The sequence below is a fragment of the Phoxinus phoxinus genome, assembly GCF_949152265.1.
Source record: "Phoxinus phoxinus genome assembly, chromosome: 14".
NCBI classification, from domain to species: domain Eukaryota; kingdom Metazoa; phylum Chordata; class Actinopteri; order Cypriniformes; family Leuciscidae; genus Phoxinus; species Phoxinus phoxinus.
This window is the reverse complement of record NC_136889.1, coordinates 5578169-5600356: the sequence shown is the minus strand read 5'-3', so window position 1 is coordinate 5600356 and position 22188 is coordinate 5578169. Positions and strand designations below refer to the sequence as shown.

The 22188-nt window shown below is 35.2% G+C and overlaps 1 protein-coding gene across 8 annotated transcripts in view; it reads right to left on the bottom strand.

The window, feature by feature from the left end:
- Positions 1-816: 816 nt before the first annotated feature.
- ablim1a (actin binding LIM protein 1a) overlaps positions 817-22188 on the bottom strand; it is a 56953-nt gene continuing 35581 nt past the window's right edge. For 4 of the 8 annotated variants that reach the window (XM_079635642.1, XM_079635641.1, XM_079635640.1 and 1 more), the window contains 16 exons: positions 20819-20945; positions 20639-20732; positions 18609-18696; positions 16514-16572; positions 14825-14902; positions 13762-13917; positions 12854-12898; positions 12429-12455; positions 12076-12202; positions 11277-11360; positions 10867-10914; positions 7551-7679; positions 5661-5746; positions 5479-5587; positions 5100-5161; positions 4581-4830 (listed from right to left, as the gene is read on the bottom strand). In XM_079635642.1, the coding sequence (XP_079491768.1) occupies positions 4765-4830; positions 5100-5161; positions 5479-5587; positions 5661-5746; positions 7551-7679; positions 10867-10914; positions 11277-11360; positions 12076-12202; positions 12429-12455; positions 12854-12898; positions 13762-13917; positions 14825-14902; positions 16514-16572; positions 18609-18696; positions 20639-20732; positions 20819-20945 (1385 nt within the window). In that variant the 3' untranslated portion in view covers positions 4581-4764. Of the gene's footprint in view, positions 1707-1812; positions 1894-3513; positions 3589-4578; positions 4831-5099; positions 5162-5478; positions 5588-5660; positions 5747-7550; positions 7698-10866; positions 10915-11276; positions 11361-12075; positions 12203-12428; positions 12456-12853; positions 12899-13761; positions 13918-14824; positions 14903-16194; positions 16240-16513; positions 16573-18608; positions 18697-20638; positions 20733-20818; positions 20946-22188 lie in introns of those variants that run through there. The other 4 variants (XM_079635644.1, XM_079635639.1, XM_079635643.1 and 1 more) reach the window with 4 other exon arrangements.

Sequence of the window (22188 nt, the reverse complement as noted above, 5' to 3'; positions counted from 1 at the left end):
TGTATCTAGTTGAAGGACCAGTAACTACAAATAAACCTGGTTAATAAACATTGACAGCCACATGTACTTCCTCATCTTTTATTCAAACCTGTCGCTGTAGTTGATGTTTAATGAGAAAGTTTGGTCCAGCTAATACCGTAATTCAACGCCGGAGCTTCACATGAAGCCTAGTAGCCTAAGCTATGCCTAAGCTACTGTAGTGTGCATTAAGAAATATGTCACTCAATAAGGCATCAGAAATTGATTAATAAGAATGAAATAAAATAAAAACAGCTGTAGACTACAACTCCTTTAGAGCCTGTTCTCTTGTAATGCCTTTGGTTTTACTGAGAGTTGCTCATTGAAACATTTTCATTTACTGTAGAAATACAATTGAAATACAATAAATTGGCAGTGTGAGAATCAGCTCTTAAAAAAGAAAGAAAGTCAAATGCAGTTAATTTTTTTAACCTTAAATTTGTATTCTATTATTTAAATGTACAATATACTATAGGGACATCAGCATTGATTCAACAGTTAAATTAGCTTCAGAAAGCTTAAAGCTGAAATGTGTCAGTTCTGCACCACTAGTGGTCTCAAATGAAGAAGATATAGGTTTGAGAAGCCCAGAACTACTTTGGCTCAACCAACCCAGCCAACAAAAATATGTTCTAAGAACGTTTTGCTAACGTCCCGATTAAGATATGAAAACTTTATTTCTGAATGCTCTCAAAACTTTTTTTTTTTTATGTGAACGTTTTCTGTTTTATCATGTTTTTAAGTAGGAAGTAGCAACGTTTGAAAGATAGATTATGTTTCAGAAAAACAGTCCATGAATGATGTATAAATATTTTAATAGCATTATTAAAGACCAGATAACTTAGAAAGAACATTCTATTAACGTTCTCAGAAGAACGTTTGTTCATAGCTTTGAGAGAACCTCGCCAGAACATTCTGAGAACATTCCCTGTTAGCTAGGAATGATATCTTGAGTGTTTGACACCAGTCAATTAATTTTTTTCAATTATGTTTGGTACTGCTATTGGCCCAGAAATGACACGCTTCACCTTTAATTTTACAGATGCTTTAGAGGCTGGTACAGTAGTAAAGGGTGAATACATGGATATGTGCTATGGATTACATTTCTTTGAATGCATTTAAAACGTACATGTACAGGTACAAAGACACAGACACCCACACAGTGCAGCATCTACAATCCCTCCCTGAACAAAAGTGACGCAAACAGAGGAGTCTTTACTGGAACACTGAATTAAATGGATTATGACTGCAAATGTACAAAGGTTCAGATGATCAGACCTGCATGAACATGATTTTCCAAGATATGCGAGAAGAACAAAGAACAAAAAGACTCATTTCTGGAAGAGGGAAAAATAAATTAAAACAACAGAGACAAAGAGAACAAAGTGTTGCGAATTTTGGACATAAATGTGAAATGCTTGGACCCTCCGTTTATTACAAACTGACATCATATGATAATATTGCAGCATGGAACGTTCTTCTGGCTATAGTTTTAGCAAGAAACAACAGAAGATTAGCAAACAGCAGTATGATACATCATGTGAGTGAGTGTGTGTAGATGTTGTACATCCTGGTTAGAAGAGTTTGGCTTTCTTCTTCAGTTCGTTGCGTTTCCACAGAGGTAACCTGTCGAATTCCTTAATTTCCATCCCAAAGATTTCGAAGAACATCTCTGGAGACAGGTGGCGCTAGAAATGCAGGTGAAAATGAATAAAAAAAGTATGAAAATCACCTAGAGCATCTTGATTATATCATAATGCGGTGTTTTGTGATACATATGCTGTGAGCAATTACCTCAAGTCGGGTTCTGTCCACATCTCTGGGCAGTTTGGAGCGACCGCGGCTGGTTATCTTCAGCATTTCATATGGATATACCTTGAAAGGACACATATCAATCAGTACAAAAATGCACAAACTCGTTTTAAATGTTGTCTAGGATCAAATAAATCAGGAAAGCATAAAGGCCCGTTCACAGCAAGAATGATAACTATAAAGATAACTCTTAGCGCCCACACCAGCGGACAATATCGCTCTGTTTATTGTAATCACGCTCTGCAGTTTTGCCTACTGCCGCTTTAAATGCTCAATGGATTCTGATTGGCTGGCATGTTTTTATCGTTCATCAGCTAGAAAAAAACGTTCTGAAAATGATTCCAATGAAATCGGCTGTGTCCCAATTCAGAGCCTGCATACCTACGTTTAAAAGTGTAATTTGCCAATTTCTCTCTCTCAAAAAAAAAATCCTGTCATCACTGGCGCGCAATGAATTATGGGGTAGGCAAGGCCACGGAGGATCCCTCTGTTGTATCCTTCATGTCACAGGAAACGAAAAAACGCATATTGAAGCGGCAAGTTTCCAAACTGGGACAGCCTTCGTCGTGCAGCGGTGACGCAAGTAAAAGAATTGAAAGTTGGGGGAAAATCACATTGGCCACAATTATTGGCACCCCTATAATTTTTTATGATTTTTAAAATACCTCTGAACTATATTCCCATTAACATATATATATTAATGGGGATATAGCTAGAAGTCTAGCTATGACTTCTTGCACATCAGACTTCATAGTTCTGATGTGCAGCAAAAGATTGTTGAGCTTCACAAAATAGAAAGTGGCTGTAAGATAATAGCTAAAGCATTGAAAATTCCCATTTCCACCACCAGGGCAATAATTAAGAAGTTCCAATCAACTAAAGATGTTACTTAGTTGTGTCTATATTGTCTAAATTGGTGAAAACTTGGAAAAAAACTAAAAAGTACCCCATGCCCCACGGTTAAATGTACCACTGGATCTTTAATGTTGTGGGCCTATATTTTTGCTGGAGGTCCTGGAGGTCAGATGCATGGTATCATGGATTCTAGTAAATACCAACAGATAAAAAAAAAAATCTAAACCTGACGGCCTCGGCTAGAAATGCTATAATGGGCCGTGGTTGGATCTTCCATCAGGACAATGACCCAAAACAAACATCAAAATCAACACAAAAATGTGTTCCGGAACACAAAATGAAGCTTCTGTCATGACCATCCCAGTACCCTGATTTTGACTTCAATGAAAGGTTCGATTTTTGCAACCTTTTTTGAATGAAAGATCAAAAGGATGAACAATGCAGATTGATTTTTTACAGCCATCTTTGATCATATTTACCAGGGGTGCCAATAATTCTGACCACAACTGTATTGTAGAGTTAACGAAAGTTATCCTGAGCATTGTAATGTTTAAAGCGAATGTCATAACAAATGCCAGTGGACCGGAAAGATTTTAAAACGAGCGGTTCATTCATGAAATACAAATCGGAAAACGGAACACAATGAGGCCAAAGCTGAAAAGGGGCGGGACTACATAAGGTCTATATCTTTATCATTTAGCTATCGTCCTCGGTGTGAACGGGCCTTAAATCCGGCTGTACATCCAAGTACTTCCTTGTTAAGCAGCCTAATAATTGAACTCGTATTCAACACCAGATAATGTTGTGCTAGTTTAATGTTACACTTGCTTTTGGTTCCAGCATGTTCGGCATCGACACTCCTCTGTCCATTCTAGTGGCTGTACGGTGGCCATCATGCATGGCCTAGAAACAAATCATAGACAGAGTGAGAACATGAAGCTACTTTAATGAGCCATGACAGCTGTTCCTTTCTATTTTAATTCACATAATGTTGTTTGAATGAGTATGAGCATGTAGAAGATATTATTTTTAAAGAATAGGGTACAACGGGGCTAAAGGCGATTTGATTTGATTTTCTTCTAAACCACTAGATTGCACAAAAACTTGCCGCAGCAAGTTAGTAAAATCATTGATTTTACAACGGTCTTGTTAATGATTTTGTGTTTTGTTTAAGGCAATTCAAACTATAGTTTTTCAATAACGGAAGAATATGTAAAAGTATGGTATTTGGGGTGAAATGCGCCACCTGTTGTTGGGGTGAAAGGCACAATAATTAACATGATAATAAACAGCTAGCTGACTTTTCCATTTCTTGACATGACATGGTTAGATTCAGATGGTAGATATCATATATTAGGTTGGCTGTCCACCTTAGAGGTGTTTACTTTTTTAAATAATTTTGTTTCTATCATTTTAAAATATATTTCCATATTAAATTATTAATTGAACAAAAATGAATTCTTGAATTCATCAAAATAACCAGAAAATAGTACAAACTTTGCTAAAGTGGCTTTTGCTAATATAGCTTTGCATTGTTTTTAACTTAGAAATGATTAAAAACATTATTTTAGCTAAAGTATTTGTATAAATAATGTGTGCATTTTACCCTGTGTGTGTGTGGGGTAAAAGGCCCACCTTGCTACCTCATACATTTATAAGATTTTTAAAATAAATAAACCACTTTTATGATTTATTTCACACAAAATCTGTTCCTCCATAAATGTTCAATACAAACACACCTTTTTTCACACACTATGAGAGTAGTGAAAAGCAAATTTTTCACAATGTGTGCCTTTGGCCCCGTTGTACCCTATTTTACATATCAGTTATAAGAAAGCAATAAGGATAAATGAAAACACAAAGTGATTCCAAGAGGTAATAATATCTACATACCTGAAACTCTGTTAAGAAGAAAATAAAAAAAGATCAGTTTTTATTTTCATTCATTAAAATGACCAATATGAGAAATTGCATTTATACTTCCATAATACATAGACCAATACATATTTGACTATTATTTGCTCTCATTACATGTTCCTATACGTAATTTAAGTTAAAATAAATAAAGAGACAGATAAACTAACCTCTCATCCCACCGCACACGTCCCCATAACTGTTATACTGTGTAAAATCAGTCGACTGAGGCTGGAGGAAAAAACACACACATTAGAAACGGACAAAATGGGTTGAATACACTGTAAAAAAATAAATAATACCTGGTGTGGAATTTAGTTCGACATTATTTTAACTCAGGCTAATACATTTCTCAAACGGAAAGTGACACGACAACTTTGTAAAATTATTAACTTTTAAATTATATTTAGTGTAATATCTCTTTAATCAATATATTACATTACAATATATTAGGATTAATAAGTAATGTCCCAGAGATTCCTCAAAAGAAAGGATCTTACCCGATGCAGTCCATTCCTCCCGTATCCAGGCAGTGAGCCTGATTTAGACGGTGAACTTTGATCTGCAATTGTAATAACATAGTATACATTCACCATGAAAAAACTGGGTCCAGTAATATATACTGTATATGTACATACTGTATATATATTTAAAAAATATATATAGTATACATTTCATTCCATTAATCCTGATTCCTTAAATTCTAATTCTGCATCCTATTTTACTACCTCAATAAAAATTCATGAATTCAGGTGGAATTGTATATTAATTTTCAGTTCAATTCTGAATGGCTCGCAACCCTGTTTGTCAATCATGAAGAACGTCAAGATCCAGAACATGAATGTCTAGTTTGCAATCTATTGTACTGAGGAGCATTACTGCTTCCATGCTCGTAGCGTTGTGCCGATTGACTCCGTTCATGACTCTCTCGGATCTTCTCTTTCTCCTTCTCCTCTTTAAGGATCATTTTCCCCAAACCGGATTGGATCTGGAATCAGAAACGTGAAGCCATTTAGACAGGAACGAGTTCTGGAGCTGCTCTTTGTGTTGCAGTTCCTGACCTTGTTGAGATGTTCCTCCTGAATCTGTCTGCGTTTCTGAAGCTCCTCCTCATCCTCCTCTCTTGACCTTCTCCGCCCGTCTGTTCCTGAGCGGCACAACGACAATAAAAACACCTTAGTAGCACACAGTCACACACACAAACACAAACACCAGAAATCAAGGATGGAGGGGAGAGCTAATGCAAAAGACAGAGTAGAAAGCCAGTCAATGCCAGAAAGTCTGCATTCTTTAAACTGTTTTTATAAAGGAAACACATTTTACATTAGGTATTTATACTTCCTGATAGAACAGACATGAAATGATCACTTGTGTGTTACATTGAGACAGACGATTACACAGTAACACACGGACAGAAAGACAACACAAACGTTTGAAGTCAATCTCAGAATTCGGTTTTAAAACTTTTTAACGTTACACTTTTTTTTTTTTAAGGCCAATCCAGCACCAAAAGCTGTTTTAATGCGATGATACAATCATTTGAAACACAATGATGAACAATAAACAAACTTTACAGGACTGCAAGAAAAAAGTACTCTATGTAAGATTTCAATTTGATATTGAATAGGGCACCTATTATGGAATTTTGAAATTTACCTTTCATGTAGTGTGTAACATAGATCTAAGTGAACAAAAACACCCTGCAAAGTTTGAAATATGAAAGTGCACCGTATATAAAGTTATTGTCTTTCAAAAGTAAGAGTCGACTCGGAGTCATTTTTATGAATCGTTAGAAGACCGAAGCTCTTTCTCTGACTAGATGACGTCAACTTGTCAAGTTATTTGAATACGATACGCCCACTTATTGCGCTCCAAGGCCAGCAGGGAAAACATCATGGCGACGAGACGCTGTGTTCTGAAGTGCGACTCAAAAGCCAACTTTTTCCATCTGCCCAAGGAGGAGCATTTGAAGACTAAGTGGCTACAATTCATATATACAACTATACCACAGAAGTATAGTCCGAGCCTTGTGCTTTGTTCGCGCCATTTTGAAGACGATTGCTTTTTAAATGCAATCAAACTTGGATTCGCGAGCCGCCTGATATTGAAGGAAGGATCAGTTCCAAGTGTATTTGCATCAGCTTCCTCCTCCGTATCACAACCTGTAAGTGTTATTAATAATTGTTGCTTTTATGTTTTATGTAGCATGCTTAGTAATTATTTTGTTTGTTGTGTAAGCACCGTTTAGCTTCTAGGTCTTCAATGGCAATTGTATTGAGATATGTGAAGTGTTTGTCGTTGTTTTCGGAGTTGTCTTAAAGAATAGAATAATACCTCGTAATAACGTAACTGCATTTTTTTTTTTTTTGTAAAACCGTTATGTTTATGCATCGGGCTAATGCAAACAAAGACTGATTGTGCTTTTACAATATGAACTCTGGGCTATGCTCGCTAACATAACATTAAATTCTTTATCTTATTTTTAGTTTTTTACTACAAACTACAAAGCAGTGGACTATAATCATTATTATAACACGATTTAATTGATAAAAGCATCATTGTACTCCGTGTTAAACAATAAGTATTATCTATGTAAACACTGCTGGGTCATCTGACCAATCAACGCAGATTAGCGTCGCGCAAAGGAGGGGTTTGGAAAAATGAGTCGTTGAACGAATCATTTGGGAGTCGGTGAGCAAATCAGGTAAAAATAAATGCATATTATACGAAAACAAAAGTGTTTTTTGACATTGCATGCACGTAAAACTGTTGTTGGGGACTCCCTAAACAACATTAGGAACATTTTAAATGTCATAATAGGTGCCCTTTAAACTATTAAATCAGGAAGAAGCAACTTGCTACTTACTAGCATTTACTGCGTCTACATCTGCATCTATATGTTAATAAATCTGCTTTAAATCTTGAGGGCAAGGTTGTAGTTCCCACAGTACCTAGGGCAGCATGGGAGATCGGCAAGGACCAGCAGTCTGTCTCTATCATTGCTGGGTAGTCTGGACCAGGGGCGTTTGCCGAGGGGAATTTGGCCGATTTGATGATGTCATCAGCAGACTTGCTCTGGGCTGCAAAGGCAGCTGAATCTAGATCAATAAACCGGGGGAGCTGGACCATCAGTGTGGCTACACCAACATCTAACCAACAGATAGCAGAAAAACCACCTGCTGCAAGCCAATGTGGCGGAAGAGTTTAAAGCCTCTCCTCATTCACATTCACAATGCTACTGTAGAGACTATTGGTTGTTTGTTTGCATGCTAAACATGCACAGCTATATCATACATCACTCAGCCAAAATAAACCATGCAGGAATCTGGCAAACAATCACTGGCTTCAGAACACAGTGCATGAAGGCAGCGGGATCTGAGCTCTGATATCTCCGAATGACTATACTTTAAAGGGGTCATATCACGAAGAATCCGATACAGTAATAGTCAGAAGTAAAAACGCCTTCCCTGATGGAAAAAAGACAACAAACAAACTCTTGTTCTAAATTTACTGACATCAGACCAATTAAAGGTGCAGGAAGCGATTTCTGAGAAACGCTGTTGAAAGTGGATTGGACCGAGCACCAATACACATTCGTAGCCAATCAGCAGTAAGGGGCGTGTCCAACTCTTTAGGGGGAGGTGCCTGTGTTCTATCTATCTATCTATCTATCTATCTATCTATCTATCTATCTATCTATCTATCTATCTGTCATTTTATCTGTCTGTCTGTCTGTCTGTCTGTCTGTCTGTCTATCTATCTATCTATCTATCTATCTGTCTGTCTGTCTGTCTGTGTATCTATCTATCTATCTATCTATATCTATCTGTCATTTTATCTGTCTGCCTGTCTGTCTGTCTGTCTGTCTGTCTGTCTGTCTGTCTGTCTGTCTGTCTGTCTGTCTATCTGTCTATCTATCTATCTATCTATCTATCTATATCTGTCATTTTATCTGTCTGTCTGTCTGTCTGTCTGTCTGTCTGTCTGTCTGTCTGTCTGTCTGTCTGTCTGTCTGTCTGTCTGTCTGTCTGTCTGTCTATCTATCTGTCTATCTATCTATCTATCTATCTATCTATCTATCTATCTATCTATCTATCTATCTATCTATCTATCTATCTATCTATCTATCTATCTATCTATCCAAATGACCCTAACATTAGAAACAAGCGGCTGAAGTTTATTTTTAACAAGATTCCTGATAATTTTTTGCTGATCTTATAATTTAGACACACTTTTCAGTGCAGATTGTCTTGGGATGGAGAAAAACAAACTACATTGAACTCCACAGAAAACCTGCATGTGCAAAAGCACTTGATCTCATTTCACATGCGAAAAGCGCGTTTGCATACATGAACAACAGCAAAAAAAATTAAAATAAATTGTCAACTTAGAATGTTTTGGCACCGATATTATATACAGTACTAGTATTATAAGCGGACCTCAGAGAGAGAGAGAAAAACAATATCATGTGATATGACCCATTTAAATACCAATAAACTTAAGATTTAGCCTATTTATTTACTTTTTTCAATGCTTGGTGAAAAACAATACTAGAGTATCAGCAACAAGCTGTCAATGTAATCATTATTTAAAAAATAACAGATGTAACTTACATGACTTTAAATGTTTGGTAATATGGGGGTTACTAAATAAATGAGCAGATAATAACTTATGCAGATCTAACTTAAAAATCGTGCAATTTTTTTTATTGATGAATATGAATGAAAGCTCGAGGCACTCATCAGAAGACGCTTTAATGATGATTGATTGATCGGTTGGTTGATTGATATTTATAGTGAAATGAGCTCAGTTGAGAAGACTTCAAACAATACTTACATGTTAACATTGAGGTGGTGTTAAATGGCACACAAGCAGATATTAATGAGGTGGAGGGACTCACAGTTTCCAAACAAAAACAGACAAACAAAACACAGAATTATGGAAAAGTGACATACAAACCATACACAGTCATGGCGTGAAATATTCTGAAATTCCACGACCTTAAGATTTTTTCTCAATAAGAATTTCCGACCCTAGCTGAGGTTACCACTGAACTGTTAAGATTTGTTTCTTCATCGATAAGGCTGTAATAATGCCCTGATGTTGTGAGGCGAGCAGCATTAAAGGGAACATGAACGTGCCTGTTTTAAATGTCATGCAGATGCTGAATAAGATTGTGGAAACTGACTTGAACAGTAAACAGAACTGCTAGTTGTGCTCCGCATGAGTGCGTTAATGCTTGCGACGATAGAACTGTCTAGCTATTTTAAATAAGTAAAGTAATTAAGTACAAATAGGCAAGCATTTTAAGAACTAGTTCACTCAGATGCAATCTTCACAATGCAATGCTTAAAAACAGTGATTCCCAACCAGGGGTGCACATTCCTCTGCGGGTGCATAAACATGTTAAACTTGTAAGTCTTCATCCTATAAGTTACATCTTCTCATAAAAAAATTGTACCAGTGTATTTTCCCTTGTGTGATATTTTCTACTTGAGCTTCAATAGCATTTCAATGTCAACATACAAAGAAAAAGAGTGCATATTACTTTAAATTTGTTAAATGTTCTACCCAAGTTTCACTTTATCATTAGGTATTTCTCAGATAATCTTTTTCTTATCTTCTCAAACTTCTCAAACAAACAAATTAGCTCAGGAGTCTCGCTGAAAAAAAAAAAAGAGGATAGGAACATGGCTAGAAAGTGATAATTAAGGCCATTTTAATATGAGTTAAAAGGTTTGGTGTTTGTGACGTGGATGATAGTACCTTAAAGGGTTAATTCACCCAAAAATGAAAATTCTGTTATTAATTACTCGCCTTCATGTAGTTCCAAACCCGTAAGGTAAGGCCCAAAAAAGTAGGAAAGACATGAACGCGCATCGGAAATGTATTCTCGTCACTTCATAAAATTAAGGTTGAACCACTGTTGTCACATGGCCTATTTTAACAATGTCTTTCCTACCTTTCTGGGCCTTCAAAGTGTTAATTAAATAGCTGTCAATGGAGCCCGCCCTGAGCCATCGGATTTCATCAAAAATATCTTAATTTGTTATTCCGAAGATGAACGAAGTTCTTACGGGTTTGGAACGACATGAGGGTGAGTACTAAATGACATAATTTTCATTTTTTCAGTCCATATATAACAAATTGGTTGGGAAACACTGCTTTAGTATTATAAATCAATAGGCATGTGTCCAAATCTAATTTCCTATCATTCATCAATGTAAAAGGTAATGTGTTGACCTCAAAGATTCTGAATGACTATACCATGCTGTTTGTAGATAGGGGGTTTTCTGTAGATGTTTACTCCTTGATCTGAAAGAAAGGAAAAAGTAAATGTTTTAAATTTGTAATTCTTGATCTCAGAGTTACTGGGTTTTAAAAAGAATAAACAAAAGCAATAACACATACATAAGTCTGAGAAACTGACAACTGCATCACGTAAACTTGGGATTTTCCATAACCAAATGAACATATGATATAAGATCTTTACATTTTCTGAACAAAAATGTGAGTGCTGCTAGCTTGTGCAGAATTTTCGTTTCTAGCTGAACTGGCACTTTAAGACAGAGAGATAACCAGATATAGAAAATGTAATGAATTGTGAAAGTGTGCTTAAACACAGGGGCATGCTGGGATTGACACACAGAGGGCCGCTGGAAGAATCCCAACAGTACCTGGCAGGTGAAAATGTTTAGGGGTCAGAGGGAGAGGAGGGGTGCTGGACCCGGGGGAACTCCGACCACTGGACGGCTCAGTGCCTCCAATCAGAAACAGGGTCAGAGGTCAATAAGGAGAATAGCTCAAATTAGGGTGGGGCGAAATATCTAAAAACAATACTCTTCAGCCATTTGACAATAATCAATATTTAAGGTGTGTATATGTGTGAGTGGGTATGTATATATAGCCTACTGTATATATAGTTTGACTCAAAATGTTTAATGCAAAGTAAAATGCAGTATTTAAAAATAAATAAATACGCTAAAAACTAAATTAGGGCATGTTTACACACTCTTTTATAATAAATAAATATAAATATTATATAAGGTTAATATAAAAAGATAAGATTTTATCATTTTTATGCACAATACATAGCACTTACAGTATATGTTATATGCACAAATGTAACAATGTCTAGTGATAAATAACAACATTTGCCTAGATATTCACTATTGGTCAAAAGTTTGGAATAATTAAGATTGCTTTGTCCTTGTGGGATAAAAGTGTTAATTTTGATTTTTTTAAACCTTTCCCCAAATGTTTGAATTGTATGAATCACGGTTTCCACAAGTCCTGGTTTTTAGAGGGAATTTGAAAAGGTTGTCTCTATTCTAAAACTAAATTTGGACACTGTGGGAAAAAAATTCCATATTAGAAAAAGCTGTGAATAATCCATGAAAGAAATTTAGAAATATTAAATTGAGTCTTATGAAGACAGCAGACTGATGGACACAGGAGACAGGGTTCATAGCTCACCGGGTCTGTGGAAGTGCTGTGGTGAGCGGGACATGGGTGTGTAACTGTGCCGGCTGTAAATGGGAGAGCCGATGGAGCCCTGACTCGTCGACCTGTGGAGGATTCGTTCTCTCATGTCATAATAACCCTGAAAAAAATAACATAAAATGTAATTCTTCCAATTGAAAATATAAATATTCTCCACTTACAATTTAAATTAAATGTAAAACTGTAGAACTGCATTAACAAATTATTGAATATTTAGAATGAAAATTAAACTGCAATATATAATAAAGCATATAAATATTCAGAATTATTATGTAATAATTTAATTTTTTACCTGCATGCAAAATAAAACTCAAAATCCGACTTACCTCAGCAATCGGTGTGGGTGACCTGGTCTGAAACAACAGGGCAACAAATAATAATAAATACATACAATGAAAATTTTGACTTCACATTGTAACTGGGACACTATTAAAGCTATAGGGGTAAAAAACAACAACAAAAAAAACCTGGACCATGTCTGGGTCAAATTTTATCCCAAAGTCAAAAGAAAGAAAAGAAAAGTTAGATATCCATCCATCCATCCAAAATAATAGGACTCAGAAGTAAAGTAAACCGTATGGATGCACAGCAGAGAATTTGTGTGACTTAGTGACTCTTGAGACCCCATCTGAATCATTAAACCCGGAATGGGGCACAATATGCTCTCATGTGCTAGTCCACATACAGTGTGCCACTTAAGACAGCACCAATAACATGAGAATGAGTGGAACAGGTCATGTGAATAACTTACTCTGTCGTCTGGCATGGGTGAACACTCTCTCCTGGAGCTCTGCAGCTGTCAACAGAGAGGTGTTGTGTTGGGATAATAAACTCCAGGTGAATATTAAATAAAGGACTACTTGAAGTGAATAAATATCACTTTTACACAAGCAGGACAATGTATTCAATACTGAACTCTGAGAGCTCTGTTTCAAACCTTAGTGAGCTGCATATTTACTACCTACACTTGAACCTTCTAAGGCAGCATATTATAATATCCTCTAATTAATTATTTCATCTGCTGAATGAAATTTAAAGGGGACCTATTGTTCCCTTTTACAAAGTCTTGGTGTGGTTTTTAGGGTCTAGAATAGGTTTTCATGCTTTAATTTTTATTTTTTTATTTTCATATTTCACATTGTTGCAGCACCTCTCTTCCCAGTCTGTCAGTAACACCCTGTTTAGTTCCTGTGTCGATGAAGCCCCTCCTTCTGAAAATGTGCTCTGATTGATCGACTGGACCAGTGTGTTGTGATTGGTCAAAAAGGCCTCATACCCTTTCCTGCGTATGCCTTGGGTGGGAATTATTGAAATAAGGAATATTGTGACGTGTTCGTTCGTTCCGGAAGAAAACACAAGATTACAATGGAGGCATTTCAGGGAGTTCAGAAACAGTGCACACTGATATAGAGAATAACTCCCTTTGTAGAGACTTCGTGCTTTGTAACTTTGCAGACCTTTTTCATACTCAAACAGCAACATTACACACTGTAAAAAAGCATAACAGGACCCCTTTATGTATATACCGGTAAGTATATACATGCAATGCTGCTGTAATTTGCCTATCATTCTTCTCATCAGGAGCATGTCACCTATGATGCTGTCTAGACAGAAAGGTCGCTATGGTTTGGAACAGAGCTTCTTTTGACTTATTTTTACCTCTCCCACACTCTCTCCCTCCTCTGACTCCTCCAGTGTGGTGGTGTAAAGTGGCTCATAGTGGATTAAATCTGGACGCTCAATGTCATAAATGGCTTTGACTTTGGGAATGGCTGCTAAATCCCTGTAATCAAGGATCTCATTGTCTACTTTTGCCTAGAGGGAAACACAAGCACACACAGGGAGTCACACAGATATATGAATTTCTATATGACAGCAGTGAAAATTAAGTTCTACAAACAGCCAGGCCAATCAAAAGGGCAAAATCTTGAGAGAAAAAAAGAAAAAAGAAGCAATTAGCCATGATGTTGTATGTTATAGTGATTGTATCACGGTTATTGCTTTAATAAGTTAACTGTTATTTATATTTCAACACTGCTGTCCGAATTCACAATGACAGAAAAGAAAACTATCTATCAGGACTTTTTTCTATTTTAACATCCAGAAAACTATATGACAACTCAAATAAGCCAATTTATAACATTGTAAAGTCCAATAAAATGCACAATAATTATAGATATTTGTTGAGTAATTAGCACTAAAAGTGCTTACTCTACCGTTCAAAAGTTTGAGGTCGGTACATTTTTGTTATGGTTTTGAAAGAAGTCTCTTATGCTCACCCCGGCTGCATTTATTTGTTCAAAAATACAGTGAAACATTATTACAATATATATATATTTTATATGTAATTTATTCCTGTGATGCAAAGCTGAATTTTCAGCATCATTACTCCAGTCTTCAGTGTCACATGATCCTTCAGAAATCATTCTAATACTGATTTGCTGCTCAACAGAAACATTTCTAATTATTATCAATGTTGTGCTGCTTCATATTTTTTGAGCATTTTTCCCCCAGGAGTCTTTAATAAATAGAAAATAAAAAAGAAGAGCATTTATTTGAAATAGAACTCTTTTGTAACACACGTTTTTACGGTCACTTTTGATGTAAAATAATTAATTTTGATATATATAAAAATTTTGGGTCAACATAAATCGCTTTATATAAAAACAAACTGGTACATGCACATATATCAACTCACACAATGATGAACTAATGCACTTACATATATGGTGTGACCCGGTGAGCTAGGTATGCTTGAACCAGGTCTGGAACATATACTCTCGGTCGACGAGCGCATCGGCTGTGGAGCAAACCAAAAAAATAATAATATATATATATTCAACATAAGCTTTAAATAAAAACAACAGCAGAGAAAATTATATGAAAAAAATATATTAATTTGCATCTAAATAGCTAACCATCAGCTCAAAATGATTAGTATTACTCAATAAAAATTATTACTCAATAAACTTCCCTAGCAGAATATTTACTTATATTTGCTTTATCGCACATAATTTTGGCCTAATGTATTCTTTCTGACTTTGACTTACATTACACATTTTGTGACTGTTGCACATGGTTGTAAAGAGATGCACTATAATATACACTTTTATAGTGTACAGTAAAATATATAAGGCCAATCACGGAGCAGAAAGTCAGTCAGCTGATCAATGCTATGACTCGCTTATTGTGAGACATAACCAACAAGGCATCCACTACAAATATGAAATGAGTGCAACATAAATATATTATAAATGCATTTATCCAAATTTTTCAAATGTTCCAAGAAAATCCTTAACTAAAACTAAATCTTAAAAAAAAAAAAAACATTTATGTTAATTTAAATAAAGCTGAAATAAAATAAAATATAAATACTAGTTGAAAACAAAACTTATTAATATAGCACTAAAATTATTAACTGGAAAAAAACTAAAACCAACTAAAACTAAAACGGAAATAAATATAGAATAAACCTAAATAGCAATATTTAAAAATAAACAAATTAATTAATTAAAATTAAAATGACCAAAGCACATCACAATACTAAAAGTTCAACTAAAACAACAATTCGAGACCACTGTGTTTTGACCCATATATTATAAAGGCCAGAACTAAATGATGACAGAACCTTTAAAACAAACCTAAAACAAATGAAATCATTCATTTGCTTTCCACACAATGAATGTCAATGGCGATTTCATGTTTCCAATGGCGGAAATGTAAGGGCATGTGATATTACTCAGCATATTGAAATGCAGCATGCGTGATTACAGCTGCTTGGCTTCATCTGAGGCCTATGTGGTATTAATACTGGAGCACGTAACAAGACAAGTCAGGGTTTCCTTAAGGTTACACCAATATCCAACTTTTAACTTACTAATCGACTAAACAGAGTAACTGGGATGTTGATTGCTATCTGTTCTGTGGCATCAGCGTCTATGAGATGGAATAAACCAGATGTTAATGATGGTTTATGTCTAAAACAGAGCAGGCGGCTTGAGCGCTGCGGTGTACTGCCAGTGAGGAGCACTGCAACCCTCCACCTCCAGGGGGCAGCACATGCCATGCCACAGCTGACAGAGAGTACAGTACCTGCCTTTCTGTTTTGCTGAGTAGAGCTAGAGATGCAGGCAATAGCTGTGGAGGAAGACACAGGGGTTTGGTTGGACATCATACAAGATTCTGAATCACCTATAGCCTATAGCGGTGTTCCCGGAGCGATTGTTTGAGCGACAAGTCTACCAGAAAACAGCCAGAAGGAGAAAGTACAACCTCAAAGCTATAGCAATGAGATGTTATCTGCTTACTTTCAGAAAAGAGTCAGCAGAGAAGAACACACAGACAACAACTACACAGGACAAACATGTATACAAACACCGGATACAAAAGTGACATGGAAAAAGGGCCGTACCCGCTGTCTCTCCTCGCCTCTAGTTGAATGTTTACAGCCTGGATGCCAAACTGTTGATCCTGAATAAACAATGAAACAGAAGGAAAAATAAACCAAAGACTACCAGGCTAAGAGGCCACATTTAGAGTGAAGTCATGTGACTTGGATATATTTTTGACAACGCATATAAAGAAGAATTAAAATTAACATGTACATGATTTTGAGGTGAGGTGACCTTTACTATTGGCCAACTACGAATATTTTTAATGAACGATGATAATCTAAATTTCTAGAGCATGTTGGACATGTATAATTTTTACAAAAATAAGTTAATACTTTTATTAAATGCATCAAAAATGTAAAAAAGTTTTTCTATTTCAAATAAATGCATATCTTTTTAACTTTCTATTCATCAAATAATAAAAGAATAAAAAAAAATGTAAAATGCAAAACTGTTTTCAACATTGATATTAAAATGAATGATAATAATACATGTTTGTTGAGCAGCAAAAAATGATTTTTGAAGGATCATGTGACACTGAAGACAGAAGTAATGATGCTGAAAATTCAGATTTGCATCACACGCATAAATTATATTTTAAAATATATTCAAACAGAAAACTGTTATTTTGAAGTGTAATAATACTTGTAATATTACTGTTTTATTGTATTTTTGGCCAAATAAATGAAGCCTTGGTGACAAGAGAAGATCAAAAATCAACCCCACACTTTTAAATGGTATTGCATTTTGTAATGTGTCATTATCTGCCACCATTCTCTAGATACTATACATAAGAAAATACAATGTAATTTAAAAAATACAGATATCATCAAACTAAAAACTATTTAGTCCCAAGAGGCATCCAAGTCCGATTTACCCTTCAAACTCAATGTGCTCAGCTAAAATGAAAACAAAAGCATCATTGTACACCAAAACAACATACTATTTCAATTTATCTGGCATTATATTATTTAAAATATAATTATAATCTATCACATTGATGCTTCAAAAAGGTCATAAAGAGATTGTAAAACTAATCCATATGAAATGAGTTTAGTTAAGTTAAGAGACTCGATAGCTTTATATGATAAACAGATTTAAACATTTATTCACATATAAACATTAATCAGAGGACAGAAGCTCTACCGAACCTGCTTGATGCGCGAGAACAAACCTCATTGGTTCTTGCTGAAGCTCGAACGTGATGCGTAACACGAGAATGAACCTCATTGGTTCTTGCTGAAGCTCGAACGTGATGCGTAACACGAGAATGAACCTCATTGGTTCTTGCTGAAGCTCGAACGTGATGCGTAACACGAGAATGAACCTCATTGGTTCTTGCTGAAGCTCAAACGTGATGCGTAACACGAGAATGAACCTCATTGGTTCTCGCATGTCAAGCGAACATGACGTGTGATCTGATGAATGTTCATACGTGAATAAAAGCTTATAAAATCTGGTCTCTTCAGAAAATTTGGACTAAACCTCTCAATATGGATTCGTTTTACGATCTCTTTATGAACTTTTCGAAACTTTTTTTGAACTTTTTGTGTCAAAGCGGTAGTTGCGACTGTCAATGGAGGGACAGAAAGCTCTCAGATTTCATCAAAAAAGATCTTCATTTTGGAAAGATGAATAAAATTCTTACGAGTTTGGAACGACATGAAAGTGAGTAATTAATGACAGAATTTTCATTTTTGGGTGAACTACTAAACCCTTAAATCTTATTTTCTGAGAAATTAATTAAAATGAAGTGTGTTTTGCTGAAAACAAGAAAAAATATCTGCCAGTGGATTAAGAAAAAGAATTAAGCTGTATTTGTTCTTACCCCACTGGCAGATATTTTTTTGTTAGGTATGAACTCACTTAATTTTGAAGCAATAAAAAACATACTTAATATCTAAGTAATGTTGCTTCTCAAAATATTTTAGATATTTGTACTGGGAAAAAAATGACAAAAATAATGAGGAAGAACATCATTTTTTACAGTGTAGTTGAACCAGACAAGTCAAATCATTAAAAAAAACAGGGGTTTAACACAGAATTTTACTAAATTGACAAAGGTTCCTCCTGCAGAACAAATACAGATTATATGTGCTGTGTGTAAAGGCTCACCTTGCAGGTACATCTCCTCTCCTTCTGTAAACATCTGGTTACACCGGCTACAGCGAGCACAGCTGGGGTGGTAGTGTTTGTCCCCTGCCTGTGGAGAAACACACATCACTTAAAGTTGAACCGTAACAACCATAAAGTCAGATAACTCAAACTGTTACAGAGAAACTGATGCTTTGCATGTGTATCATGTGAGACGACACATATTTTATTCAAATGACCAGAACCAATGAGCTTATCAAATATAATACATAAAGGTTCTGTGTTCACAGTCTCTCTTTACAGCGCAGCAATCATTTGAAAACCTTTGAAATATGTATAGAGAGACTTACTTATTACTGTGTAATATTTTGTGATCTTAAACTACTCCTTCATACAAAGTGTGTTATACTCCAGAGCGGCGATGCACCAACACATCCCATTATAACAAACAGGAAAAGCTTAAAGTGTGAAAAGAAAAGGCAAGTGTCTCTCTAACAGCCAATCAGATTCAATTAAGCCGGATGAAACTTCCTGTTGCAATCGTCTGCTGTGAAACTGTAGACGTTATCTGTGAGAGATCGGATGTGTGTAACGTGCTTTTGTGCGGCAGGTCTGTGTCACAATCAGTGTCGTTGGGTAACACTTTAATTTGATGGTCCACTTTAGATATTCTGTCGAATATAAGGGTGCGTTCACACTTGTAGTTTGGTTCGGACCAAAAAAAACAAAAACATTTTGTCCTGGTTCGCTTAGTGTTCAGATTGGCATTTTAACACCGAACCTAAAAGCATAAAAGCAACTTATTCTACTAACACTAATCCAACACCTAACAGCCTAATAATAATAATCAACCAATTCTCTATTGAGAGTTATTTGACATGTAAGGTGCAATGCTACTTCTAGTCAACTATAACTGTCTGAAGGCGAACATCAAAATAAAGTGTAACCATCTTTTATTGTGGGACATACAAATGTGTGCTGTCAAGTGATTCATATATACTGTTCATGTTGCATAAGATCTAAAAGAGTGATTCTCAAATGGTGGGTTAGGACACCAAAATGGGTCACAGGTCTGCTCTGAAAAATCTAAAGTCTGATCAGAAAGTGTTTCATTCAGGGAATTATTGGCTGATGACTGTATGAAACAACGGAAGACAACAAACAAAACAATTCTAGTACTGTTGTTTTGCCTGTTTGATGAAGGCAATATTCTTTCCTGTGTTGACATCTTTCCTGTTAAAACAGGAAGTTGGACATATTCAGAGGGCATTATTTGCTTAAGATTTTACTGTTGAAGTATTAAATCGTAGGTGATTATAATCAACAGGACATTCTCATTCTAGAGGAAATTTTACTGAAGAAAAATTGTATATGTCTCTACAAAGAAGATGTGGCATTAATATTTTTGGTGTATTTTCTTGGAATAGAAAGACACATTTAAATGACTCTAATTTAGTTTTAAATGTGAATATCTGTGACTTTTGTTATGAATCACCTCAAAGCCAGTGTTCTTTAAGTATTATTTATATACTATTATAGTATATATTTAATATTTTGAATCAGCAAAATTGCTAAAAACTAATTCAAATGAAAACTGAAAATATAAAAGCTATGTGCTTTTGTCATTTCTATTAGTTTTTTATTGATTTTAAATAATTATATGTAGCTTTAATTATTTTTACCCCAGATAGTTTTAGTAATTTTAGTACTTTAACTTTAGTACTTCAAGGTAACATTGCTATTTTTACATTGCTAAACTTTTCTTTTAAGTTTTATTAAAAAAAAAATTGTTAACAATAACAACATTGCTCAAATTATTTCAAAAAGGGTCAGTTTGAAATTGAGTGTGTGTATGTGTGGTTCGGTTATCCCTATGTTGTGAGGACATGGATACCACAAGGATAGCAACTTATGAATCATACGTAATGATGTTTTTTGAAAATATAAAATTGCAGAAAGTTTTCTGTGATGGATAGGTTTAGGGGTAGGTGTTTAACATGGAACATGAACATGGAAACCCATCGTCTGTGTGTGTGTGTGTGTGTTCTTACCTCCAGGACTTTCCCTGTGATGAACTGCTGACACGCTTCACATTGCACTCCAAACTGAACCTGATAATCTTGCTCACAGTAGGGGGCGCCGTCTCTGTGCACATAGAGAACCAACCAATGCATGCAGTCACCCAACATTTTAGATGGATTGGATGGATTCTGTGGATGAATGTGTCTTACTTGCTGATGTATTCTCCAGTCAATACTTTTGCACAGGCCTTACATTTAAAACAGCCCAAATGCCACTGATTCTCGAGAGCCAACAGAGCCTGACCATTCTTAATATCTCTGCCACAGCCTGCACAACCTGAAACACAAACACAAGAAAAACTGATTTGCCAAAAAAACACACACAAAAAAAAAACACTAACAACTCTGGATGTGGTTGTATGCTTCTCAAAGCCCGAGCTTGATCCAAATATATATAAAAAACTATTTTTTATATTTTTATACTTAAACTTATTCCACTGTCTTGATCACCATTGTTGTGAATCAGCATTTTCTAAACACACATTTATATGTCTGCTATTGTTTTCTCCTTCACATTTTACTTTATACTTTATAAATAAAAGAAGATATTTGGCTTTAGTAGCCAAGCTTATAGACTTAAGAGAAAATAATAGTTCATTATTTATCATAGTGGATCCTGGCTAAAAAGCCCCCAAACACTCAGAATCAGGGAACAAGGATGGATGGAGGGTCTGAATAATTTACTGTTTCACGTGTAAATTCATCTCTAAGTGGTTTTACAATCACTTTCTTTCCCATTAAAGTTATAGGCTACTGTTGTGTGGAGGCAATGCCTCTGTGTGGCAGTGTGTACTCTTACTATAGTTCATTTACACTGATGGTATTTTTCTTTCTTTCATAAGTTTAAATGATTGACCATTAAGGAAGTTGTGATTAAATAAGCTGCTTTATAAAGTTTATGCAAGTTACATAATAAGAATTTTGATTTCCCCATTATTCACTATGGTGATTTACAGAATTTTACTTAAATTTAGCAGAATGTTGGAATAAATTAATTAAAAAAGAATGCAAAAATTCAAGTTAACATAATACCATAATATATCATTGCCCTCTATAATAACTCCGCCTACTGATGTCTGATTGGACCAGACAAAATAAATTAAGAGGTTTGATTGTCAACAGCAGCAATAGTCTAAGGATAAGACGCGTATTAAAATAAATAAATAAATAAATAAAGTGTCTAACACATGTTTAACAATAAAGTGTTTATCGGTTAGTGTAAATAGCCGCTGCCTAAATAATTTGACTTCAAAAGTTTTTTGGTGTCAAATTAAAGGTAACTTTTTCTAGATTTTGGGTTGAAAAATGTGCCTTGACTGGTTTTGTGACATTGACTCATACGCAGTGTTGGGTAAGTTACTCTAAAAAATTAATTAATTACTAGTTACTAATTACCTCTTAAACAGTGTAATTAGATTACTGTACTAATTACTCACTGTAAAAAGTATTTAATTACTTTTAATTACTAATTACTTTCTAAATCCCATATCAACCTCAACCATCTGAATAACACAAATATA